Source organism: Anoplolepis gracilipes, chromosome 12 (genome assembly GCF_047496725.1).
Source record: "Anoplolepis gracilipes chromosome 12, ASM4749672v1, whole genome shotgun sequence".
In the NCBI taxonomy this organism is placed as follows: domain Eukaryota; kingdom Metazoa; phylum Arthropoda; class Insecta; order Hymenoptera; family Formicidae; genus Anoplolepis; species Anoplolepis gracilipes.
The window spans coordinates 8,381,821-8,407,571 of record NC_132981.1 but is presented as its reverse complement, the minus strand read 5'-3'; the positions used below and the strand labels follow the sequence as shown (position 1 = coordinate 8,407,571).

General features: G+C 27.4%; 6 protein-coding genes across 7 annotated transcripts; 4 read left to right on the top strand and 2 right to left on the bottom strand.

Moving 5' to 3' along the window:
• The first annotated feature begins 289 nt into the window (after positions 1-289).
• Positions 290-6,885, top strand: LOC140671627 (uncharacterized). The gene is made up of 14 exons (XM_072903075.1): positions 290-568; positions 713-807; positions 927-1,100; positions 1,303-1,523; positions 1,740-1,957; positions 2,352-2,599; positions 2,709-2,889; positions 3,985-4,143; positions 4,520-4,614; positions 4,728-4,904; positions 5,082-5,302; positions 5,494-5,711; positions 5,858-6,111; positions 6,591-6,885. The coding sequence occupies exons 1-14, from the start codon at positions 350-352 to the stop codon at positions 6,805-6,807; spliced, it is 2,697 nt and encodes an 898-aa protein (XP_072759176.1). The 5' UTR covers positions 290-349; the 3' UTR covers positions 6,808-6,885.
• Positions 6,886-7,017: 132 nt separating this feature from the next.
• On the bottom strand, positions 7,018-9,495 carry Mrpl45 (mitochondrial ribosomal protein L45). The gene is made up of 6 exons (XM_072903267.1): positions 9,286-9,495; positions 8,417-8,740; positions 7,991-8,142; positions 7,817-7,865; positions 7,584-7,733; positions 7,018-7,512 (listed from the first exon to the last, which is right to left on the bottom strand). Exons 1-6 carry the CDS (start codon positions 9,334-9,336, stop codon positions 7,210-7,212), a joined length of 1,029 nt encoding a protein of 342 aa, XP_072759368.1. The 5' UTR covers positions 9,337-9,495; the 3' UTR covers positions 7,018-7,209.
• Positions 9,496-9,762: 267 nt separating this feature from the next.
• Pus1 (Pseudouridine synthase 1) lies at positions 9,763-12,105 on the top strand. The gene is made up of 6 exons (XM_072903147.1): positions 9,763-9,960; positions 10,190-10,570; positions 10,838-11,174; positions 11,252-11,510; positions 11,722-11,867; positions 11,967-12,105. The coding sequence occupies exons 1-6, from the start codon at positions 9,894-9,896 to the stop codon at positions 12,067-12,069; spliced, it is 1,293 nt and encodes a 430-aa protein (XP_072759248.1). The 5' UTR covers positions 9,763-9,893; the 3' UTR covers positions 12,070-12,105.
• Positions 12,106-12,625: 520 nt separating this feature from the next.
• Positions 12,626-17,287, top strand: LOC140671653 (modular serine protease-like). Its single transcript, XM_072903144.1, has 8 exons — positions 12,626-12,764; positions 13,853-13,892; positions 13,980-14,387; positions 14,466-14,899; positions 15,087-15,308; positions 16,016-16,311; positions 16,413-16,743; positions 16,961-17,287. Exons 1-8 carry the CDS (start codon positions 12,719-12,721, stop codon positions 17,200-17,202), a joined length of 2,019 nt encoding a protein of 672 aa, XP_072759245.1. The 5' UTR covers positions 12,626-12,718; the 3' UTR covers positions 17,203-17,287.
• A 237-nt stretch (positions 17,288-17,524) lies between these two features.
• On the bottom strand, positions 17,525-20,033 carry LOC140671654 (charged multivesicular body protein 7). 2 transcript variants are annotated; one of them, XM_072903146.1, is made up of 5 exons: positions 19,943-20,033; positions 19,262-19,749; positions 18,226-19,006; positions 17,945-18,137; positions 17,525-17,879 (listed from the first exon to the last, which is right to left on the bottom strand). In XM_072903146.1, exons 2-5 carry the CDS (start codon positions 19,570-19,572, stop codon positions 17,797-17,799), a joined length of 1,368 nt encoding a protein of 455 aa, XP_072759247.1. In that variant the 5' UTR covers positions 19,573-19,749; positions 19,943-20,033; the 3' UTR covers positions 17,525-17,796. The 2 variants fall into 2 exon arrangements, with proteins under 2 accessions (XP_072759247.1, XP_072759246.1); XM_072903145.1 differs by having other exon boundaries at positions 19,861-20,006.
• A 46-nt stretch (positions 20,034-20,079) lies between these two features.
• Positions 20,080-22,987, top strand: Gen (XPG-like endonuclease). Its single transcript, XM_072903142.1, has 6 exons — positions 20,080-20,297; positions 20,432-20,711; positions 20,802-21,088; positions 21,181-21,342; positions 21,427-21,592; positions 21,675-22,987. Exons 1-6 carry the CDS (start codon positions 20,140-20,142, stop codon positions 22,824-22,826), a joined length of 2,205 nt encoding a protein of 734 aa, XP_072759243.1. The 5' UTR covers positions 20,080-20,139; the 3' UTR covers positions 22,827-22,987.
• Positions 22,988-25,751: the final 2,764 nt, after the last annotated feature.

Genomic DNA, 25,751 nt, shown 5'->3' with positions numbered 1-25,751 from the left:
TTGATTAATATTTATAAAAAAGTATAATAAATGACAAATAAATAATTATACTTATTAACAGACAAAATAAAGCGTTTCTGGTCACGGTTTGAATACCATTAAACTAGATTATTATCAATGAATGCAATTACTGTCAGACGTTAATCCAGAAAAGTAATCTATGTGATATCAATCTTCAGCCATGTCGTAATAACTGTCATCTCGTAATAACTGCATTAAAAGTCATGAAAAAAAATAATAGTACTGTGATGCATATTTTGTTAAAAATTACAATCTAATGTTTCCAGTTATTCACGTTTCATGTTGCATGTTCGATGTAAAACTTGACTCACGTTAGAAATTCGCGAAAATGGTTGTGCGATGTATATTAAAAATTATGATTTTTCTACTCTCAATTATGGGCTGTTGTGCTGTGAACGGAATAATTTGGTTGAAACAAAAGCAGGAATTTGTACAATTGTTCAGTATTCCGCAGTTTGCTGCTCTTCAAGAAGAACATTTAGCCAAACATCGAGCAGTAGAAATACTCGATATGAAAAACGTAGTAGTGAGAGCTGTATACTATGAGGTGCAAAATGCTTTTATAGAGATCAATAGTCATGTTCCAATATTTCGTGAATTTTTAATAATTCCTTATGTTGTAGCATTTTTATAAGTCATATAATACCGTTATAATATTGAAAAATGTCGTAATAATTTTTTCCGTTTATAGGAAAAAAATATGGTAATGTTTTACGACAATGACACGAAAGTTAATGGTATTTGCGGCGACTTATGGTATATTCTCGCGGATTACCTCAATTTCACGTACGTTACAATATATCTTTTTTATTGAATAATAAAACACTTATTTTTGATATATTATGCATTTGTTTAATTGCACAAGGGAGTTTGTTAATCTTAAATGAAATTACTGAATTTCTCAGATTTATCCCGATGAAAACGACCGATCGAGATTTTGGCGAGAAGTTAGAAAACGGCAGCTATACAGGCGTAATTGGTATGCTATCGCGAAATGAAGCACAGGTAATTATGAGAACTGGATTTTTTCTAAGTCGCATGGACGTCATGGATTACACAACGGCTCTTTGGAAAAGCCAGTGAGTGTTTTCACGTCAATATAACATTTAATAAATTATATGACTAAGAAATTACTCGTCGACGCTACAGGCGTATTTTTGAATTATTAATTGAATATCTTATCTGTACAATCAACTGGAAGGAAAAAATACAGAAAGAAGAGATATTGTTTTTTTTTATTATCTGTAATATATATGGATTGTTAATGAATTGACGTTTCAGATTTCACATTTATGTTCAACCAGACTGGCTGTTTGATAATAGATGGGTACTTACACTATTTTCACCGACAACATGGTATTCTGTAGTGTTTCTATTTATTATCCTAAGTTTTGTCGGTTATTTTCTGCAGAAAATACCAATTGACTACGAAAAAGAAACTTCCGTAAATTTCAGTCTAAACGATCATTTTTTCTATTCTTTCGCTATGATGTGCGGACAAGGTGCATAATAATAGTATTATATAAGTTAAGAAAATTAAATAAAATGTTTTTTCTTGCTAACAGAATAATGTTATCAAAACTTGTTATCAATAAAGATTTTCAATAAACATAAAATATAATAAAGAACAAACAAAAAAAAATTTCCAGTTATAGATCCAAATAATTATGCCTCGAACAATTAATGCTACGAGAAGAATAATCTGTTTTTTTTTATAGGCTACATACCTGACGCTTTTCAAAACAAGTTTAAGATTTTATCACTGTCAAAAATTATATTTGCATGGCTGGTATTGTTAGCTTTTAGTTCTCATCTCATATATCGCATGACGAATAGAGAACCAACGCTGCCCTTTAAAGATGTGGATACCCTTTTTTCCAATACAAAAAAAACCCTGCTAGCATTCCGTGGCTCTATCATCTACTATTATCTTCATGTAAATATAAAAAAAAATTATTTTAAATTTACTTTTTTTAATTAAAATGTAGATATTTTAATTAATGAATATTAATTATTTAAATGTCTGTAGTTTGTAAATTAATTTTTATATCGAAAGAAATTTTCACAGTATAATGTAGTATTCAAGAGTTTGCTTATACACTAACGGATTATATTTGTAAAATATAATATAAATATAATTATAATTTGCAAAATAAAATAATGACAAAATTATCCTTTGTAATTTAGAAAAATATTATATAACAGATTACATATAACATTATATTTAAAATTTTTTCTTATATGTCATACATTAAATAATTTCCATAAAAATTAAACAAATTAAAGACAACGTATATTTTAAGTTCAACTTATCATTTTTAATATTTTAGGATAAATATGGAACTGACGTGAATCGCAAACATTTACTTTCGCGTGTTCGATTCATTGAAATCGCGGAAGATATGCACAACCTAATTTGCGACAACATGAATAAGTACGCAATGTTTGAGATTGACGACCGATTTATGGCATTGAACAGAAATGATTGTCCGCTCACAGCCTTGGGTAATTACAATGATACTTATATATCGTTCGCAGTTCAGAAGAATTATCCCTATAAAAAAACTATAGATTACGCGTAAGTATTAATATTAAGATTTATATTTATTGTTTAAGAAACTAGCTAATTAATAGTCTAATTAATAGATATTATACGCATTTTTTTATCATCAATTTGCATTTTCCAGACTCATTAAGTTTTATGAAGTCGGAATTATGGACGCTCTTAAAGACCGTTGGTTGGAGAAAAGAGTGGAAAATATAGAACAAGTACAATTCAAGATGATTGACTTGAATCAAGTCTATCTAATTTTCATGCTACTCTGTTGGGGAGCGCTTATATCATTTGTGATACTTGTTCTAGAAAACATAATTAACTATTATGAAATAATGAAACATTCAATTTAGACGTATATAAATAAATTTTGGATGCATTATTTAGAAAAAATATAACAGGAATTTAAAAAGAATTAAATAATATGTATATTTACTTTTTCAATAATAAAAATTTTTTCCTTTGTACATCTTCTAATTAATTAATTTTTCTTTTAACCTTTAATATATATATGCATTTATTTATATTAATTTTATTTTAGTAGAATTATTTAGTAAATTAAGTACTTAATTCGATAAAAAATTATAAATTTATAATTGTGCATAAATATATATTATACAAATTATATATAGAATATATACTTACATATATTTTCTCGATTGTAAGAAATATCATAATCGTAAAAGAATAATGTATGAATAAATATAGGAATTAATGAGAGAGGTACGTTGAAAATTTTTTTATCCGAACCCTTGCTTTCAATAGATAAGTACAATCTATTAGATTACATCATGTAAAAATGTAAGGCTTAATGTATCTTTAAATGCAATAGTCGAAACAACATTCCATGATAACGATTAAAATTCATTAGTCATGATAAATTATATAGGTATGTAATGTAAAATCAATGTGTAAGATATTTCTTCCGATCACAAATAATGATTCTAAAAATAAATATTGAATAAATAGTACATTTTTAAATATTGATTTTATTTAACTCATTGTTTTATTATTTATTTTATGTTTGCAATATATAGCCATTTGCATAATTATTTTTCATGTATTTTTGTATACATTTGATAAATATATAGAAAATAGAAATAGATATATAAAATAATCTAAAGACTGTGATCTGACATATACGCGTAACGCAATTTTTCAAAAACAATAGATTTTTATCTAAAGTGACATGATGACACACTTTCTGTCATTTATCACAGAAACAAACCCGATGATAATCATTTTTTTCTTGGATATTAATTTTGAATAATATATTAGTGAATATGTAAATAATCCGAGCCTCCGTAATCAAAGCAAGAAACTTGTAAATTTTGAAAGCGTTAACAATATAATTTTTTATGAAACGACTGTTATTTTTGAGTATTTTGTATATAATTCCATCGTCTGAGACAATGAATGGTATTATTTGGAGCAAGTTGCAAAAGACTTTTGTGCCGATTTCCAGTATACCAATTTTTGCTATGATACAACAAGAACGTTACAGACAGAGTCGAGCACTCGAGACTCACAATTTTCAACTGCAGAACTTGACCGTAACATCTTTCAAGGTATGAAAAGAAAATATATATATATGTGTGTGTGTGTGTATATTTCTCGTTAATATTATATTTTCAATATTTATTAATTAAGCACGATATATTTATATTTATAGAAGCATGATAAATAAAATATAAAACAATAAGTTATTTTTATTTAACTTTTATTTAATTTTTACTTTTATTTTAATTTTATTTATTTATCTTTATATAAAATTTGAATTATAATATTTGAAATTGCGGTATCTTATTAAGTTTGTTTTAATCAACGTAACGATTTATGTATAAAGAATAAATAATTGATAACAGAAATGTAATTTGCTAAATAATTAAGAAGTATAAATTAATGAAAGATTGAATGATAATTTCATCAATTATATTTTTTCAGGAAGAGTATTTTTTTGAATTTTACGATAACAATACAAAAGTTAAAGGAGTTTGCGGTGAAACGTGGAATCTTCTCTCCGAATTGTTAAACTTTACGTAAGATTGCATGGATTAGAGAGCGAAAATAGACTTTTATATTATGAGATCAAAACTAACTGGCAAACAGTAATCAAAAGATATTACAGTAATTAAAGATATTATTCTCTTAGTTTGCAGCCAGTGAGAGTATATATAAATGACATGGGTGTTCCAGAGGAAAACGGAACTTATAAAGACGGATTATTAGGTATTATTTCTCGCAATGAAACTATTATATTACCAAGAGTCGACACGTTTGTCGAACGAATTATGGCTCTTGATTTTACAGTACCTTTTGGAATAAATAGGTATGTGAATTTAATTTATCAAAATTTGTTGATTTTAGTTTTTCTTTGCTTTTTCATTCGTTGTTAATACAAAATTTGTTGAAAATTTTTGTATTAACTCGAAATTGATAGTAGTTTAATAAATCAATTAAACTACATTACAGACGACTAGGTATAATAATCTTTAAATAATTTTAGCTATCATTTGTATATTCGTCGTGAAGTAATACATGATAATGAATGGATGATAAGAGTTTTTTCTTGGGAAATCTGGTACATTATATTAATAATGTATATGTTAATAAGCGTATGCACCTTTTTAACACAGCATATTCTTGGAATATGGAATAAAGATAAATATCAAAACACACCTTTCAACGAACATTTGTTTTATAACTTCGGAAATCTCTGTACTCAAAGTACGTATACATTATATCGATTAATATGCTGCAACCTCTTATTCGCCTTTCTTAAAAGAAATACATAAGTTAATAATACACTATAAAATGAATGTTATTTAATCAAAATAATGAGCAATCATCATTAATTTGTAATATAGTATATATGTAATAATGTGTAATATAATAATAATTGTGTTATATTTATAAAGGCTACATTCCCGAATTCCTAAGTAGAAAATCAAGGATATTAGAAGTATCGCTAAGCTTTTTTTGTTTTTTAACATACACAGCATTTAGTGCTGTATTATTTATTTATGTAACGAAGAATGTTTATGTACCACCATTCCATAGTGTCTCTTCTTTAATAGCTAATACTAAATACAGTATTATCAGTCTAAAAGGTTCTACCGGAGCTATGATGTTTAAGGTATTTTGATAAATATATGCTTAATGCATTTGTATATGTGTATCTTTAAAACATTATTCAATGTTTTGGAAAAGCATTTAAAACCTTTTATTTCGTTTAAATGTTTGTTATTTAAAATATTGTATAAGCATTTATATTTAATTTAGGCACACTCTGATCCACAAATTGTACAAGCAAGAAAGACAAAACGCTTGATCATAATATCAACTATTGAGAAAATGGAACAGTTGGCATGTTTTTCGCAAAAAAAGAAATATGCTTTATACCAAGGTGAAGATGAGCACAAAATGGGAAAATATGTTGTATGTAATTTGATTCCGACTGGAAGACCTTTAGAAAAAATATGGGCAGCTTCCGGAATCGTGAAAAATTTCAAGTACAAAAGGACCATAGATCTTGGGTAAAAAATATTTGTATAAGATGATATTTTAGACAAAGTATTTTAAATTATAAAAATCAGCACAAGTATAGTTTTTTAATAAATATAATCTGTTCACATTAAAGTGAAATTTCTACGTGAGATTATTTTAATTTCGTAATTTCTATTATTGAATATTTGTCAATAAGAAACTTGCATGAAATTGATAGAAATAAAAGAACTCCTATACATGTTCATTAATGTAATTAGATTTTTTAAATATATCTAAATAATTTTAAAATAAATAAAAACAAGTAGATGTAAAGCTAAATAATTTAATTATTGATTCACCACTAATCTCCACTGAGAAAAAGTTATTTATGCAACAAATCGGTGCTATGATTTCATTTTTCAGAAAACTTGATATATTGTTCTTTTGTAGCTTCATAAAGCAACAATTTAATAATTACAATCACATATTATAGTAATTTGATACATAAACAAATAATGTTTATGAATAGGATCCTTAAATTAAAGGAAGTTGGATTGTTGAATGTATTAAAGGATCGTTGGTTGGGACAAAATATTAAACAGGATTTTGATGACAATAACCCGCAACCGATTGAGCTATATCAAGTTTCTTTAGTAATTACAGTGTTGTGTTGTGGGATGATAATTGCTTTTATTATCTTCATAATCGAAAAAATCGTGTTTGTTTATAAACTCAAGCAATTGTGATTATTTTCACTTATATCATTGTGAATATGTGTAATCTATATATAAGATTTTCTCTCTCTCTTTCTTTCTCTTGCAAGTAGAAATTTATAAACACATATATACAAATTAATTACCTATTAAGATTGTAATAAATAAACATAATGATATATAAATAGCTATATATGTATGTGATTAGTAGAAAACTTTAAAAAAATATTTTTTATATTCTCATGTTATAATTATAATCAATTCCGCGTTAATGAAAATTAAGATAATTTAAAAAAAATAATGCATGTACTTTGTGAATATTATTATCAAATTTTGTTGAAATATAAATGCATTTTAATTATTGCATAAATTGATATATTTTTTACTTTACAATATACATTACAATCATTATTTAGCATATGTATTTATTATAACTCACAAAGATTGTGCATTTGTCACATTCTTTGGCGCATCCTTTGTATCTTCTACTAAGGTAGCTTCCACAGGATGAGGCTTAGTGGGTACAGAATCATCTTTTTCTTTTGGCTCTTTCAAAACATATGTGCCTTCTGATATGTCTGTCAAAGTCATCCAAGATGGTATAATTTTACCATGAATTCGCCAAGTGCCATATTCATTAGCTAAATGTTTTTCAAATACTATGTATTCTAATACATCTTTTCTTAAAATCTCACTTCCTTGTATTAAGCGGCCAAACCTATCATAAACTGCTAATATCTGCAAAGAAAGGAGAGGATTATAATTAAGATGTTATTAATATTGCATAAAAGAAGTAAACTATGAAGAACCTGTTGTGTATGAAATCGAACAGTAAGTTGTGCAAAAACATTCTCCTTTGTTATCACATCTGTAGTTCTCGCGTGCACAACACGAGCTGGTTCCAAAGATTCTAAAAACTTCCAGTGTAAAGTTTTATCCATTAAGTTGTGTGTTATTTTCTAAAAATGTAAAAATCATCGTAATATGCAATTATTATAAAAACACAGAGTTGACAACAATATTAGATAAATTTTAAACTTACAGGATATGCTGTTTCTGTAACGTATTGTATTAATTTTGTTTCGTCTTTTCTGAAATTAAAACAATTATTTCTTTTTTAATAATAACAAAAATTTTATTCTTTCATAATTTCTGTAATTTAGAATATTGTTTGTATTATAAAAATTATAAAAATATTATCTATTGAATTACTTACGCAGCTAAAGCTTCATGTGCCTTCATATAAATATCTGTAGCTTCTTCTACAAAAAATGATGTTTTAAATGTGTCATCAAACGATTTAATTTTTCTAATGGCCATTACAGATTTGCCCTTTTTCTCTAAAAATGTAAATTTTTGTTTTGCTCCCTATATTGCAATCATAAAGTAAATAATTAAAAAAATGCATATATATTCTTTATATTAAATATATTATATATATATATTCTTTATATCTTTTACCAATATTATTTTTATTATTTATTAAAATACAGCAAAGGTATTATTTACAAAAAAATTTTTTCGTAAAATTGAAACAATACATCTTATATTTTATAAAAATATCTTATATATTTTATATTTAATACAAATTATAAACTATATATTTTATTACAGTAAAAACAAAAAGAGAGAATATATGTACCTCTTTGGTAATGGCAGAATATTTGCCATCTCCTTCAGGAGCAACATAAGATTCAAAAATTGCAGGGGTAGAGGTGATGAATGTTGGTCTTTCCTGCCAAGTTTTTTGTGGTATAAAACCAAATTCTTTCATACGCGATCGTGTTTCCTCCTTTTCCATTTTAGTAGGATCGTCATTATTATCATCAAATGTTGGAAGCTTTATTTTAATAACTTTTTCTCTTCTTAATTTTTTCCATTTTGGATTCCAGTGTTTATTACTAATATGCCTGCCTTGTATATACTCATTAGGACAACTGATAGTACCAAGCAATGATAGTTTGTTCTGAAATAAAATGTTATCTATTTAGAGATATCTCTATTTAATAATATAACTTTCTGTACTTGAATGAATGATATATATTCTTCCTACCATATTCATACCCAGGTAGCACTGTTCGTTTTATAAACGTTTTCTAAACGAATCTAATACAAAAAGATACGTTTAGAAAACGTTATGAAACATTTATTAAACAAACATGTGCTACTTGGGATATATATATATTTATATATAATTTTTTAAAAAAATATTTTAAAAATTTGCTACATACACACACACATATATATATATATATATATATATATATATTTAAGTTCATATGTATAAAATTTTTAAAGCATTTTTATATTTTAAACTAATAAAAATCAAATAATCAAATAATTTAATATTGCTATGACAGTCCTTACTTTATATAAGAAGGGCCATATTAATATCTATAAAAATTCTTTAATTTAGTAACTTTGATATTATAAAGCTTAAGTGAAAAATCAGTTATTGATTTACTGTAGATTTTAATTTTTAATTTTCTAAAAAATGGAACTGTATCTAACCTGCATAAATTTGCCATAAGTAAATACCGAGCTCACATATTTTGATAACATTTTTAAAGACTTTATTTATTTATTAAGAATTGTAAAAAAATACGGTCACACAAATTATGTTAAATAATATTTGTATTAAATTTCGTATATTTTTATTTCACTTTTTTCAGAATTATATCGCATCACGCGAATCATAATCAAAATTCTAACCAAGAAAACTCAACATCTATATGTCAACATGAAACCGAAAAATGGATTTGGTCATGTAGTTCTAAAATGGATCCAGTTAGCGCTAGTGTTCTCGCTGCATTACCAATAATTTTGCCACAGACTACATGTGATTTTGCCCTGGTGATTTTATCAGCAGCAAATGAACTAATAATTCCGAAAATGAATGTGATAGCGCTGCTTTATGAGGTACATATTTAGAAAATATCTCGTGTTAGGTTAATTTATATATATATATATATATATATATATATTGTGACTTTTTAAACATCCACATGCGTTCTTTTTTACAAATGACGAATTTCAATTAAAACGAAAAGAAGAAAAGAATTCGAATTATTTTTAATACAGAATATATATACTTAAATAGAAGAAATAAGAGGTTGCTAATGTTGTACAAGACAAAATATTGCCTCTTAAATAATTCTGCACTTCGCTGGTTAAAGTTTCAGATAGGTATACAAAGTATATTATATTATATTAAAAATATATAAACACAAATTGATTTATATAAAAAATAAATTCTTATAAAAATACAAAACTTACAAGAATACACACATGACAGACTTAAAGTTAATAAAATGTTTGAGTTATTAATACATGTTATATTTCTTTTACTTGAATTATGCTTTGAATCTAATTTAAATATTTAGTACTTAAATCTTTAATAAATATCTCTGTTTAGAAAACATTTGTCACAGAACTATGTCAACTACAATGGATCCTATAGTTCAGTCTGATATAAATACCATGCATGGAGAGAAAAGACCAATGTTAGATGGCAATGAGAGTGAAGCTAAAATACAAAAGACAGAAACAGAGACAATGCAAAGGATTAAGAGGAAAAATCATGCTATGTTATTAGGTTATCTTGGTAAAGATTATTATGGCATGCAAAGAAATCCTGGTATGAAAACTATTGAGGAAGATTTGCTTACTGCCTTATTGAAGGCAGACTTAATAACTACAGAACATTTTGAGAATATACGTTCAATCAACTTTCAAAGAGCTGCACGTACCGACAAAGGAGTATCAGCAATTAGGCAAATTGTTTCACTGAAGCTGCGTAAGATATATTTTAATAATAATTTAATATCTATAGATTTTTAAAAAAATTTTTCTTAAGTTAAATTTTATTTTTAATTTATGTTGATTATTTTAATATTTATATTTTATTATATTTTATCTAATAGAGCCTTAAAATAATAATTCTTGTTAAACAATTATTTTTAATAAAATTCAAAATTTTATTAAATTTATAAAAACAGTTAAAATATTGTTTTTATTAAAAATATTAAATCTATATTATTGCACTATTAAATATTTTTTGCAGCAGAAAATCCTGACAAGACAGTAATAAATAAATTTCTACCTGATGTAATCAGAGTATTTGGAATAAAACGAGTGACAAAAGGTTTTAACAGCAAAAATCAGTGTGATGCACGTACCTATAGATACATCATTCCTACTTTTGCATTTGTACCGGAGGATCCAACATTGTTAAAAGTTGGAGAAGAAGTTAATGAAGAAGAGAGAATCAAACAGTTATCAACTATTGAGGGCAAGCCATATACTGACTATAGATTATCTCCAGAATCTTTAGATAGATTAAACTCAATTTTGAAGTTTATGGAAGGCACACACAATTTTCATAATTTCACATCTAAAGTGTAAGTAATATTACTGATTTGAAGGAATGTATTTTCTTTACTATGCAAAACTAAAGCACATATTCTATTTTATTCAGAAAATCATTAGACCCACGGGCACAACGTTACATAATCAAGTTCCATTGTGTGGAAACGTTTATTTCGGATGGTATGGAATTCGCAATATTAGAAATTAAAGGACAAAGTTTTATGCTACATCAAATTCGAAAAATGGTCGCAGTTGTAGTCGCAGTTGCGAGAAATATTATACCCGAAGAAACAATTAACAAAGCATTTAAGACAATGGAAAAAATGGATATACCAATTGTACCCGGCTTAGGATTATGTCTATGTCATGTAAGAAATTTTGCTAATGCAATATTATGTTTAAAGTATAAAATTTATATAGATTATTTATTGTTAGATAATTTGTAATTATTATATCAACAGGAATTATATAAATCAGTTTTAATAACTTAATAATAACTTTAATAATAATTTTGTTGTAATTAAAATTGAATTGTCTAAAACATTATTCAAGAAATATATTTAAAAGATATATTGACAGGTACACTATGATCATTATGGTAAGAGATATGGTGCAGATGGTCTTCATGAAACTTTGGACTGGAAAGAGTGTGAAGAAGAAGTCGAAAAGTTTCAGAAGGAATATATTTTAAAACATATGATAGATACCGAGATTGCAGAACAAACGTATCCTTTTAGATGAATAATATTTTTTGTGTTATAAGTTTTTACTCAATTTTATACTATTAAAATTTTCTTTTATTTACCTTAATCAATATTATATAGAACATTGAAATGGGTAGCAGTCCTTCCCTACTATTCATTTAATAACAGAGAAGAATTTCTTGTGGAAGATGATGAGAAACAAGAAGTGGACAATAATATGTAAACATAAAATACATAGTTTTGTCTCTGTACCAAAATACAAAATTAAAATATTCAAGAAGAAACATATTCTTATTTATCACACGAAAACTTTCGATTACTTTTTATTCAAGACTATAATTATAATAATTTCGTGTAAGTATAATTTATAATTAATATAAATTATTATTTAATTATATTAACACATCTTGCGCGGGTGTTTTCCCGTACAAAACGACTTTAGTCGCTTCCCGCGCCAGATGTGTTAATATATTATTATAATTTCTTGTAGTTTTCAAATGATTCTATGCAAACTCGAAACAATAATGATTCTTTAATCGCGTGTTCTGATATACATTATGCACTTATCTCTTTTATGTATAAAAGTTCTTTGAACTTGAAATTACTTATGTCCGCCATCGTATTTTTTGTTGATTTCTTTAGAGCATGTATGTACATACTAACACATATATTTCCCGTACATCCCCGTATCTCTGTGCGTATACGCACACATAAAGATGACGTGCACGTTCTGCTTGGGTTATCCCAAGTTCTCTTAGTCTGGTGGTAACTAGTAGATATAGCCAGTAGATGATCACAGTTAGTGATCGAGCGCCGAGTTATAAGAAGGCGCGGATCGAGATTGTCGGTCTTCCATCACGCAGTGCTTTATCATGCGGATTACCAAACAGGTTTCTGCGCTGCTAACAATTGTTTATGGTAAGTAAGAATCATTACTTGTTTACAGAAAGAGTATTACGAAACTATAATTAAAAAAAGTTTTTAATTTTTTTTCTTCTCAAAGTTTTTTATTTATTATTTATTAGCATATAAATAATTATTATTTATTAGTATATAATAACAACGCAAAATATGAAAAATAATTACATTGGTCTTACGAAAAATCTTTTGGAATATATTATCGATAATATAATCGTTGAAAAATAATCATAAGTATGCACAAAAATTAGTTGTTTTTTTCGCTGACGCCGATTGACATTATCTCATGTTCATCAATGAACTTTGATTCCAAGAATTCCATAATAATGAAATCGTTTTAAATGTCACGTTATTTAACTAATAAATAACACGTAACGTATAATATGTATGTTTTGAGAAAATGTTAAATAATACTTAAATTCGCTCATATAATCTACGAAATTATATCGTTTATATACTTCAATTTTAATTAATCGATAAATTAACTGATTGAATAATTTTATATGGATGAGAGACAATTAATAAAAAAAATTTTTATTTTCTATTTATTTTGTATTTGTTAGCGCGAATTTAAACTCTCGCTATCTAAACTCATCTCTTTTATAATAATTAAATATCTGCAACATTGTAATTCTTTACAAAAGATTTGTAAAGCATCATCTCAGCCAGTTTCAGAAACCAGTTTGGTGGCCTTGAACCTCTAGTAGAAGAATCTAATATATGTTTACATATATTGGTAGATAATAAATGAAGAAGATACAATATGTGCGCAAATGTGTGTCATACTTATCTCTGTCATACGCTTATCTCTGTTGCATTAAAATTTTCTTTATTATTAACTAAGAATACGAACTAACTAATTGTAATTAATTTTGTCGCAGAAAAATTTATTATGATTATTAAACAGGATCTTTCACGTGCATATTATATGAATGGAAACATTCTAATAATAATTAAAATAATTTTATAAAATTATTTTAACTTTAATTTATACATGCATAACAACGCATGTAGTAAGTAGTGAATATAATAAAAAGAAAGAGTCAAATTTTTATAATCTAATAAAATTGTTTCCTGGACTTCTTTAGTGTATATTGGTTCCGGGTATGCACAAAGAAATGAGTGCGGGTGAGTCTATACGTTATATCATAATAAAAGTCATTTCGATATGTAATATTTAAATAAATAAATAAATATTTGCGTTTATTTCAACAGGCTAGAGAGATTTCAATGTCGCAATGGAGAGTGCATAGCAGGCGAATTGTTATGCGATGGTAAAGCGAACTGTAAGGATTCGTCCGACGAAACACGGGCAGAATGTATGAAACCAGAGATTCTGTGTCCTGACTATGCCTTTCGCTGCCAATACGGTGCGTGCGTAAACGGGGACAGCGTCTGCAACGGCATCCAGGATTGTCTCGACAATAGCGACGAAACGCTCTCCCAGTGCACAACGAGTCAGAATAATAATAATCGAAATGAAAACAATAATCAAATAAGATGCAGGAGCAATCAATTTCCGTGCGATAACGGGCAATGCATTAATAGTATCGATGTGTGTGATGGGAGAAAAGACTGCGCGGACGGCTCTGATGAGACATTCGCGAGATGCGGGTCATTGACGTAAGAGAAAAATTTTTTTCTAATTCCGACTCAAGTATGGAAAACAGATATATTTTGCAATTGATAATTTCTGTACAGTTGTCCGCCGACTGTTTTCCGTTGCGCTTATGGAGCTTGCATCGACGGTGATTTACGATGTAACGGAGTAGTCAATTGCGCCGATGGATCGGATGAGGATCCAGGTTTATGTGGTGGAAACGGATGGCCGTCGCCGTTACCGACAGTACAACCAACAACTTCTACAACAACAACACGATCACCAACTCCAGGTTCTTCTGTGACACCTGGCGGCAGAAGAACTTGCAAAGCTCCACCGCAACCACAAAACGGTTACTGGAAGTTGCATCGATCGCAATGTCCAAACATTGAACGAGATTGTGACATTTCGGAAGGAACGGACTTGGGACTAGGATCATATTTAATTTATTCTTGTAATTCAGGATATAAAATAAAAGGTTCTACTGATGTAAGTTGCAGTTTATCAGGATGGCTTAATATACCAGTTTGTGAAGGTATGATAATTATAATTATGAATATGTGGATCCTATATATATAGTATTTAAGAAAAAAATACAGAAAAAAATAAATATCTTTAGAAGTATGATATTCAATACTGAAATATATTTTAATGTAATAATAAAAGCATTTTGCACGTGTAATATTATGGATTAATTAGATGTTTAAAATATTTTTTTATAGAAATACGCTGCAAAGGTTTGAGTTCAGCATCAATTAGTACTGAGTGTACATACAACAATGAATGGGTGTCTTGTGATTCTCCAGTTCTACCTGGCACAGCGGCGAAATTGTCCTGTAGAAACAGTTATCAACCTGAAAGCAGTCTACTTTCAAGACTAAGAGATTTTGTGAGATGTAATGCGAATGGTCAATGGGAACCAGAACCTATACGATGCGTTCCAGGTCCGCTCGCAATAAATATTTATCTTAACAATAATAGTCTTGTGTTTCATACCACTTTAGATAGAAAGAATGTCACATTTATTGAAATTTTAGATGATAGAATTATTATACATACAAATGTTAGAGATCTAAATTATCCGAATATAGATGTTAGGATATCACCAAACAATGATTTAGCAACAGAAAAGTCTTGGACATGGTCTTAAAATTATGAGAAAAATTGATAGATTATAAATAATAATTAAATAATTTTATTAGGGGATATGATAATCATTATATATTATGTCATTAGTCTCATTGAGATAATTCACATGTGTGTTTTCCTATGTATTATAATTTCTATTTAAGTTATAACTTGAAAATGTTTTTCCTAATGTGAACCAAAGCTTTAATGAAGTATTATTAAAATATGCTCCCTATTTTTCTAGTAACGTACAAGTTTAAATATATATATATATCTATAAATGCATAAAATTATACTAAGTTAAGCAAAGCATAAATTAATAAATTTATTTAAAACTTTTACAAATACAACATTAATTCCAATCTCTTTGTCCCATCCTATTAATTGCAGAACTGCATGCAATCACAATGATCAATATACAATAAAATTACAGTTATTGTGAATTATCTCCTTTTGCATAATTGTAAATATTCTTATCAAAGTAAGTTTATAATAATTTCTTCAATTGAAATATTTGTTATAGTATGCGGTATACCGCCTCCCAATGTTACACCGCTCATTTACGGCGGTACTTCACCTAATATCACGGAATTTCCATGGCATGCCTCAATGTATCAAGATATACCAGGCGAGCCAAAGAAATACTTCTGCGGAGCAACTATCATTCAAGAGAATCTCTTGATAACAGCAGCTCATTGCGTATATGAGGAAGATACTAGGCGAGTGATTAATCCCAAGAAGATTTATATAGTAACGGGAAACCTCTTCCGCGAGTACGATTCTCCCTTTCACAATCCACTCCTTGTTAAAAAGAATCAGGTTTGCAAGTTTATATGTCACAGAATTAATATATATGCATAATCTATATGCATACTGTCAGTTTGCACACATTAATTGCTTGCATGTGCCTTCTCTTGCAGGTGAAACATATTTACATTCTATGTAATTATCTAGGACTTTTAGGAAATTATATCTTGGATATTGCGATATTAGAGCTCGTCCAACCATTCGTATTGTCATCTACGTTAGTTCCCGCATGTATAGATCTTTACAGCGATAGAAATGTGCTGGAAGCAGGCGCAGAAGGTAAAGTGGCAGGATTTGGTAGAACGGCATTGGGTGAAGCCAGTGGAATCTTACAAGCATTGAGAGTACCATACATTCCATACAATCAATGTAAATCTGCAGCCCAAGATGCCAATACGCAACAATATCTTACTACTGATAAGTTTTGTGCAGGCTATACGAATGGTTAGTGAAAAAACAATTAATATTAGTTAATATAATGCTATATTTTTCTACAAAACTGATTAAGAATATATTGGTAATATATATAAAACACAACAAGAAAAGGGGGGAATAGTATAATTATTTTTCATTCTTTAAGAATAATTAGCCTGCAAAAACGCAAAAAGAAAAGAAATAGGGTAACTTTTTAATCATAAATATTATAAGCAGTATATTTCAGGTTCTTCTGTTTGTGATGGCGACAGTGGCGGTGGATTAGTTTTTAAGAGTGATGATCTGTGGTATCTCAGAGGTATTGTTAGCGTTTCCCTCGGCACGATACTACATGGCGAAAGTGCTCGTTGTGACAATAATTTGTATTCCTTATATACACAACTATCCAAGCATATTGATTGGATACAAAATGTGATTGCTCATTTAGAACATAATCAGCCATATACATTATGTACAATTAAGTCTTGAATATTATATACTTTCCAATTTTATTAATAGAACTATCTATATCGAGAGATTATCATGCACAATCATATTTAAAAAAAAACATTTTGTCATGTATAAATGCATATCATTAATAATTATGGTATATTCTAAATGAAATTATGTGATTGTGTACAGTTACAATTTTATTAAATAAATAATTAGAATTAAAAAATAATTTCTCTTATATATATAATATTGAAATTAACTTAATAATTTTATTTCATCATTGATTTATTGATTTTAATAATCTTTTTATTACTTTATAATACAGATAATATGTAAAAAAAAATACAGAGACAAAAATACATATAAATCCAGTTGCTGTATATATCTTTAATTTTAAATTTCAAAATATTAAGTCACAAGACATTTTGATAAAAAAACTTCAATTTAATAAAATAAAGAATCGCGCATTTTTATTCTTTATTTTATTCTTTGTATATAATGAACATGTATTCTAATATATTTTTCATTACGTGACGCAATAGATGCAGTAAAATGTTAATAATTTAAAAGAACACAAATGGTTTTAAAAAGTTATTATACAATTATACAAATATGCTTCATTGTTGCAATTTATAAACATTCGGATTCCTTTAATATCTTTTCTTTATAGGATGGCACAGTTGGTAGTATATTTTTGTCAGGTGAAACTAAACCTATATTATAAATATTCCATTAGTTTGTATGAAATATGATAATAAATTCCACACACAGTATTTACCTTCCATGCTTAAGTCCTTCAAACGTTGTTCCAATTTTTGAATTTCTGGATTTAATTCAGAACTTGTATCAGAAACATCTACATTGTCTTTATTTAATAGTTCTGCTAATTCTTTTTCCAATTCAGCATCCGAATCTGTGAGGTTCAGTGTCTCAGATAAAATTGAGTCAATCTCTTGTTTCTCTTCTAAAACCTAGTCAACAAATAATATATATATTAATATATATTAATATATCTCTGTTGCTACGACTAGTTGCAAATAATTAATAATAATCGCCTACTTCATTAATATCGTCCATGACGTCTCTAACATCGTATTCCGTTAAACCATTTTGTCCTATTTTCTTCAATACATCAGATCCAGTCTTGTAAGCAGACAATACAGCAGAATTAGAATGCGCATCTTGAATATTGGTGATTAGAGCGCGTAGGTTTGCAAGAGCTTGCGCACGCTTTTCTATGGTCTTTTCCAATTCCATCTTTCTTCTTAAGCGAGTTTTTGCCATTTGACGTAATTCTTTCGCCAGATATGATTTTGCTTCATTGATAATATTAAGTTTTTCTTGTTCCATAAGTTCTATCTCTTTGATTAGTTCATTTTCTTGTTTTATAAGTTTATATATGCCTTCTTCTACTTCTGTAATTTCATTTACTGTTTGTTGTATAGAAATTTTAACCAGTAACTCACTATTAGAATTGGAATTTTTCCTGAAAGTAACTTTTTTTTTATGTCTTAACCACTCCAATACTAATCTCACTGTATACTCAGAAATCTGTTTCTTAGTTTTACTCTTGCAATATTCCACTATTTCAGAGATTGGGAATAAGACAATGTCTTTTTTAATGTCAGCAATAGAAAGAATAATATCACCCAATTCTTTAACAATCCGCAAGTGTATGTATCTCACTTCTGTGTTATTTACATTCTGACCTACTATATAATTCTTTACTTTGGAGAAAGACCAGCCAATTGGTTTTTTTATAAATATATCAATTGACCATGCTGTCCATGTTTCACATGGTTCTTTAAAAAAATCAAACTCTTGAATTATTTCATTATTTCTGTAAAATTTTAATAAAATACATGTATTAAAATATGATATAATATTATAAAGAGTATACCAAACTAAATAACATATATTTTGTATTGATAACAATACATACATACAAATAATTATCTTTATTATAACAAAGACAATAAATGATTGATAACTGATTAGTGATTAGTCAATCAAATTATATTATTAATTAATAATAACTAAAAATATATTTTTTTAAATCAATTTGCTGTATATTATATTTAATAGAACATAATACCTGAGAAGCTCCTCAATCACAGTAGCCAGACAAAGAGGGGTACAACCTCTTCTTTTAAAAGCTTCACTTAAATCAATGATAGAAAAACTGCATTGCATAGTATATTCCAAGTATTCATATATCAAATTATGCCAAAATTTGTATTTAGAAATCCAATCTTGTGGATTGGCAGATTTACTGCGAAATGGTGAGAACAATGCACTCATTCTCTCTTCTTGATTCCAACATTCTGGTAGTTTTTCTGCTGGTAGCAGTAAATTACCACTGGTATTTAGATCGACCATCTTATTGTCAATGCTGATTTTGTTCATGAAGTCAATTAAAATCTCTTATAAAGTCTCTGCTTCTCAATTTAGGTTATGTTATAAAGATTGCTTGACTATAGTGATAAGTGCGTTTTATAATGATAAGTGCTTTCGCATATGCAAATTTTTTGTCAGCTCCCTTCCCATATTTTCGTTCAACCGATTCTAAATCGCGAGATTGTGCTATATATAAAAAAATATAATTTTTTAAAATCGTAATATAAATAATTATTAATAAACTCTGAATGTCATCTCACACAAACATGACATTTTCATAAAATATTTGCAAATTACTTCAAACGATGCTTCGTTATAAGAAATTGATAAACTGTCATAATAATTATAAAGTTGTTTACTCTTTCGTTCGAGCACTCACTTTTGATTGCACTGACTTTTTCACACACAGCATATAATGATAAGACACTATTATCTCGTCAGATAAAAAAAAATGCGATCAATTTTATCCACTGCAAGTAAAAATGAACACTGTATTAGCTATATGAGATGGCGATAGTGCAAGCTCCTCTTGAAAACAATACGTTGCCAGATTCAATTCAAAATACATAATGCAAAATGGGTGTGAAAGATTTATGGAATATTTTATCACCTTTATGTGAGACGAAACCGCTGTATGAACTGCAGGGGAAGACTATTGCGATTGATTTAAGCGGATGGGTTGTTGACAGTCAAACGATCGTTGACAATGTGGTACAACCAAGGATGTATCTCAGGTTAATTTTCTTCATGTAATTTCTTAGATTGAAATTGAGCATACAATATTAATTAATATACAATGTACTTTTTTCTCGAATTATGTTACGGTTAATTAAATATTATTTATTGATTTAAATTGTGTGAATTGCAGGAATCTATACTTTCGCACAGCATTTCTCCTTACGCAAGGAATATCTCCAGTATTTGTATTGGAAGGAAAGGCTCCTACTTTAAAACATAAAACTATTGCACGAAGGAATGATGTTCGTAATGGTTTGCAAGAAAGAAAGAAGGCTGCTAAGAAAGGAGGGAGAACACAGTTTAATCGAATTTTAAATGAATGTAGAGAAATGCTGAAATTTATGGGTATTGCTTGTGTACAGAGCTATGGTGAAGCAGAAGCTATGTGTGCATATTTAAATGAAGATGGGGTATATTTATAATTTAATTATCTTTGATAAACAAATTATTGATTATCTTATGGTTATAAAGAAGAAATATGTTGAGAAATATATTTTTAGCTTGTAGATGGATGTATAAGTCAAGACAGTGATTGCTTTTTATATGGTGCAAAAATAGTATACAGAAACTTTTGTACAAGTAGTCAAGGAAACCGTGGGGCTACAGCTGGTTCTGTAGATGTCTACAATATAGAAAAGATAGAAAAGACATTGAACATAGGACGAAATAAAATGATAGCGTTGGGTTTATTGTGCGGCTGTGATTATTATGAAGGAGTGAATGGTGTTGGAAAGGAGGCTGCTTTAAAATTTTTTAAGACTGTAGACAATGAAAATGTTTTACAAAGGTTTAAATATTAGATGTATTAAACAAGATTATATATTGATCAAACTTATCAAATTTATTTATTGTAGCTAAATCATTTTTTCCTCTCTTTAGGATTCAAAATTGGAAAACTGACACAAGTTTAGATAGAATTGAATCAAATTTATTAAATCCTAATTTATGTACAGCATGTGGCCATGAAGGAAAACTACAAAAACATAAAAAATCAGGTTGTGCCGATTGTGGCACTGTTAAACAGTGTAATGATAATTTCAGGTAAATTATTAGTGCATTAACATATACCTTGAGATATATATTGTACTTAATAATTAAATGTATTGTACTTTATGATGTTTGTAGAGAAAAGAGAGCACTGATGTTAAATGAAATATCGTTGAGGAGAAAGGCACTTCATGATGAAAATTTTCCTAATCAAGAATTAATAGAGGAATTTCTTAACAAAAAAGATTTGGTTCCAACTAAGTTGGATATAGAATGGAAGCAACCTCAAGTCAATCTATTTGTTGTAAATATATTTTTATATATAATATGATACAAAATAGTCTCTTTCGTAAATACATAAATATATGTAATCTTTCTTGTTTTAGGATTTTATGGAGAAACATCTATGTTGGGAACCACAATATGCATTTGAAAAAATATTCACATTAACTACTAGATGGCAACTTTTACATCTGCCAAATTTTACACTTAATGAACGTTTATCTATGTCAAACTTATTTATTCCTGATCAAATAAAAAAGATACGTAATATCAGATCTATAGCCAGTTATGAAATTATTTGGAAGAAGGAACATAGTGTAATAGAAATGTTAAAAGAGTGCAAGGAGCAAATAGAACCAAATGATAATGATGTAGAAGACAGTTTACTAACAAGTATTGAGCCACAAGACTTGGTTTTAAAATGTTATCCAGAATTAGTTGAAACATTTGAAAATACTAGAAATGTAAAAACAAAGAAACGAACTGCTAACTCTCGCAAGAAGAAGATTACAACAAATACAGAAGAAAATGATATTAGAATAACAGATATTCCAAACTCAAGACAAAAGAAAGTAAAAAAGAAAACATTAGAAAGTAAAAATAATAGAAAGATTGAAGAGTTTATATCTAAAAATTGTTCTATGTCACTAGAAGAATCTTTTGAAAATATGGCAATAACTCCAAAAAGATCGAAGCAGGAAAATAGTAACGCAAATAAATTAAAAATAAAGAATGTGCCTGAAAATGTTACAATGGACATAAAACAAATAAAAAGGGGACCACAATTCAAAAGAGTTCTAGAGATGGATAAGATAGATTCAAAATTGAATAATACAATTGATAAGATATTTAATGAACTTTCTCCCGATGATTTCACGAGCGAAAATGAAGATAATGATTTAAATGTGACAAACATAATAGACAACATATGTAGCAAACAAATCTTTCAATTTAGTGTAAGAAATTGGAAGTCCATGGAATCCACTAATCAAGAAAATACGGAGAATTTTCTAGAATATAAAATTGACGAATTTAAATCTTTGACAAACAAGGAAGAATATGTTCATGTCGAGGACGAAAAACAGAAATTAAATGAGTCTGATGATGAATTTGGTAATATAAGTGAATTGTATGTTCCAATTAATCAAAGGATACAAAAAGAAGAAAACAAGAAGCTTCAAATAAAGAAGTCTAGTTTTGCTTTTGAAAATATTATGAATGAAACCGATAATGAAAGTATACATTTAGAAACGTGATATTATATAAAGTACACTTTTAGAAGTTATATTAAATATATATAGAAACTTTTACAATATATGAAAATAGTTCTGTCTTGCAATATATTTGTCAATTCAGGTTTTTAAACATAAAACGTACAATAAAAAATCAATATATTATAATACATGACGGTGACACATGTGGGTCATATACATTATTTTTTTGTTAGATTAATTTTTAAATATGTTATATCGTTATTGTATTTCTTAGAATTATAATTAGAGATATATTATTCTATTAAAATAAGCATTTTAATTGTTTGAAATATATTAAAAAATAATTTTTCTCACTTAAAATATTATATATATATATATATATATATATATATATATATATATATATATATATATATATAAATAATATTTTAAGTGAGAAAAATTATATATATTAAATATATGTACGTATGTAATTCGGATCACATAGGAGAGAATCTAAATTAATGAAAATTCGATAGTGTCAGTATGCTTGTCATAGTTTATAAAAGTTTGTACGTTAATTAAACGTTACAAATGATGTAAAAACTTATTATAGTTTATAAAAGTTATACTTTAATTAAGCATTACAAATTATGTAATAACTTTTTAGTTTTATACAGGGAATGAAAATCTGTCTCATTTTATGATGTAACTATAAAATGAGAAAAAATATTTCATTTTTTTATGTATCTATATATATGACGTTAGATTAGTTTAAATACGTACATACATAACGCAAAAAGAAATATTTATTATACATGCATGCAATATTAAATATACATACATTATTTATATAATTACAACAAAATTTTTAATATTTCGAGAAAGATTTTATTTCTCTCTCTCTCTCGAAGTTATAATAAATTATTAATAACTTTTTTAACTATCTTTATTTCGTATTTGTTTTTTTTTAAATTCATATTTGTTCTTTCTCTTCGCCATTTGACTGACGAATCAGGACAAAGAAATTTTACCTTGGCTATATTCAGAATTTTTACTATAAACGTTATATCCGCTTGCGTGCAACTTCTTCTTTCTTTTTGCGCGGGCCATCTCGTAAGGAAAGAAGCAGAGCTTCCAAGTTTCAATATCCGGATAAATAAGCCGACAAAGAGGTAATTGAGCTAAACAGATATAATTATTCGCAATAGCATCGTCTTTTAACTATGAGATTGTTAGGTAAGTAGATTTTTGTGATATATTAAATTGGAATTTTGGATAACGAAAATCGAGCAAATTTTTTGGTAAGGATAATTGGCAATTATATCAGTGTACATACACACCAATTTGGAAATCTTTCAATCCTTGCATGCATGAATAATCTTTTTCATTCTTTGTAAAAGTTCATCCATTTTTTATTGTTATTTGTTACGTGACTGCTATTTTAAAGGTCATCGATTATATAACTATCTACGACGATCAGGGATAAATTAAAAAATAATATATATGTATATTATAAGTATATTTGCAAATATTTCTTTTGTTATTTACATTACTGTATAAATTTCATATCTTGAATATAAGTACATACATATATTAAAGAAAAAAACGATTGTCGCTGCATACATTTTTACAATTAATAATACTTTGCGTCATGAAATACTGAGAAATTATTATCAATCTCTCGTAATCCTTTAGATTTATTGATTGCTCATTCTTAGTATTCTATATTTTTTATTGTTGATATATAATAAAGCTTAATTTCATTATAAATATATTTTATAGTTTATGCAAATATAAATAATATAAAGGAAATAAAATTATTAATAATATTGATATAAATATCACACACAATTGACGTCAAACTGTCGAGAACTTTATCGATCATGATGCTGTATTACAGATAAATTTTACTTTGCTGCTTGTTTGGTAATATCGTACTTTGTGACATAAAATAATGTTTGCGGATTATCCACGGTTTATAACCTTAATAATTTTGATAAAGTTTTTGTTAGCTTACAATATGTTGTTGTCTAAACTTTTAGCACAATGACGAGCATAAATCAGTTTTTAATACACCTACTATATTTATACGTACAAGCTGTGTTGCGCAAATAGTTGCTCTTAAAAAGAAATTATATCTATATTAGTGTATAAGAAGAAATTAATTATATATTATTAAACTCTTAATATTCTTCGTGTATCTATTTGTCAGTTGATAATTTCTAGAATGTTAAAATTACCTCATAGCGGAACATGATTTGCTATGACCGCATCCTAATTAAATTTACAATTTAAAAGGTCAAGCAAATCGATCTGTAAATCTCGATAAAATGTATTTATATTTGCATAAATTGAACTAGATGACGATGGGGAATTATAAATATCAATATTATTAATAATATTAACAATATTATAATAATATGTAAATAATATAATTTTTATATAATGTTAAGGAATAAAAAAATCTCCATAATTTGGAGAATTATGAGAGAATGCAAGCAAAATAATGTAGCCTATTCAATATTAATTTTTTGTTATGATGTAAAAAATTATTAAAATATAGGTGATAATGATTATTTAAAAATAATGAAATAATGAAAAAAACAAGACATTAAAAATCAAGTTTGAATAAGCCTAAAACATAAATTTGATTATAAAGACATGATTCCAGTACATATTTATAATTATTCTCACTAAAAGAAAGAGATAGAAAGAGAGAGAGAGAGAGAGAGAGAGAGAGAGAGAGAGGAGAACTGGGGTCTGATACAATTTATTTATACGAAACTATGTGATTGTCAATGTAGTAGTCGGAGTCGTAATCGGATTTTACGAAGTTTTAAGCAGGATACTAGTATTGATTTCCGACTATTCAACTACTTGTGCGATAGTTCGAGTGAGAACTATCACCGTTAAGAACCAATCATTTAAAATATATATTTGCCATCTTATTGAAATTGAGAGTCTATTTGTCGATAACTATATATT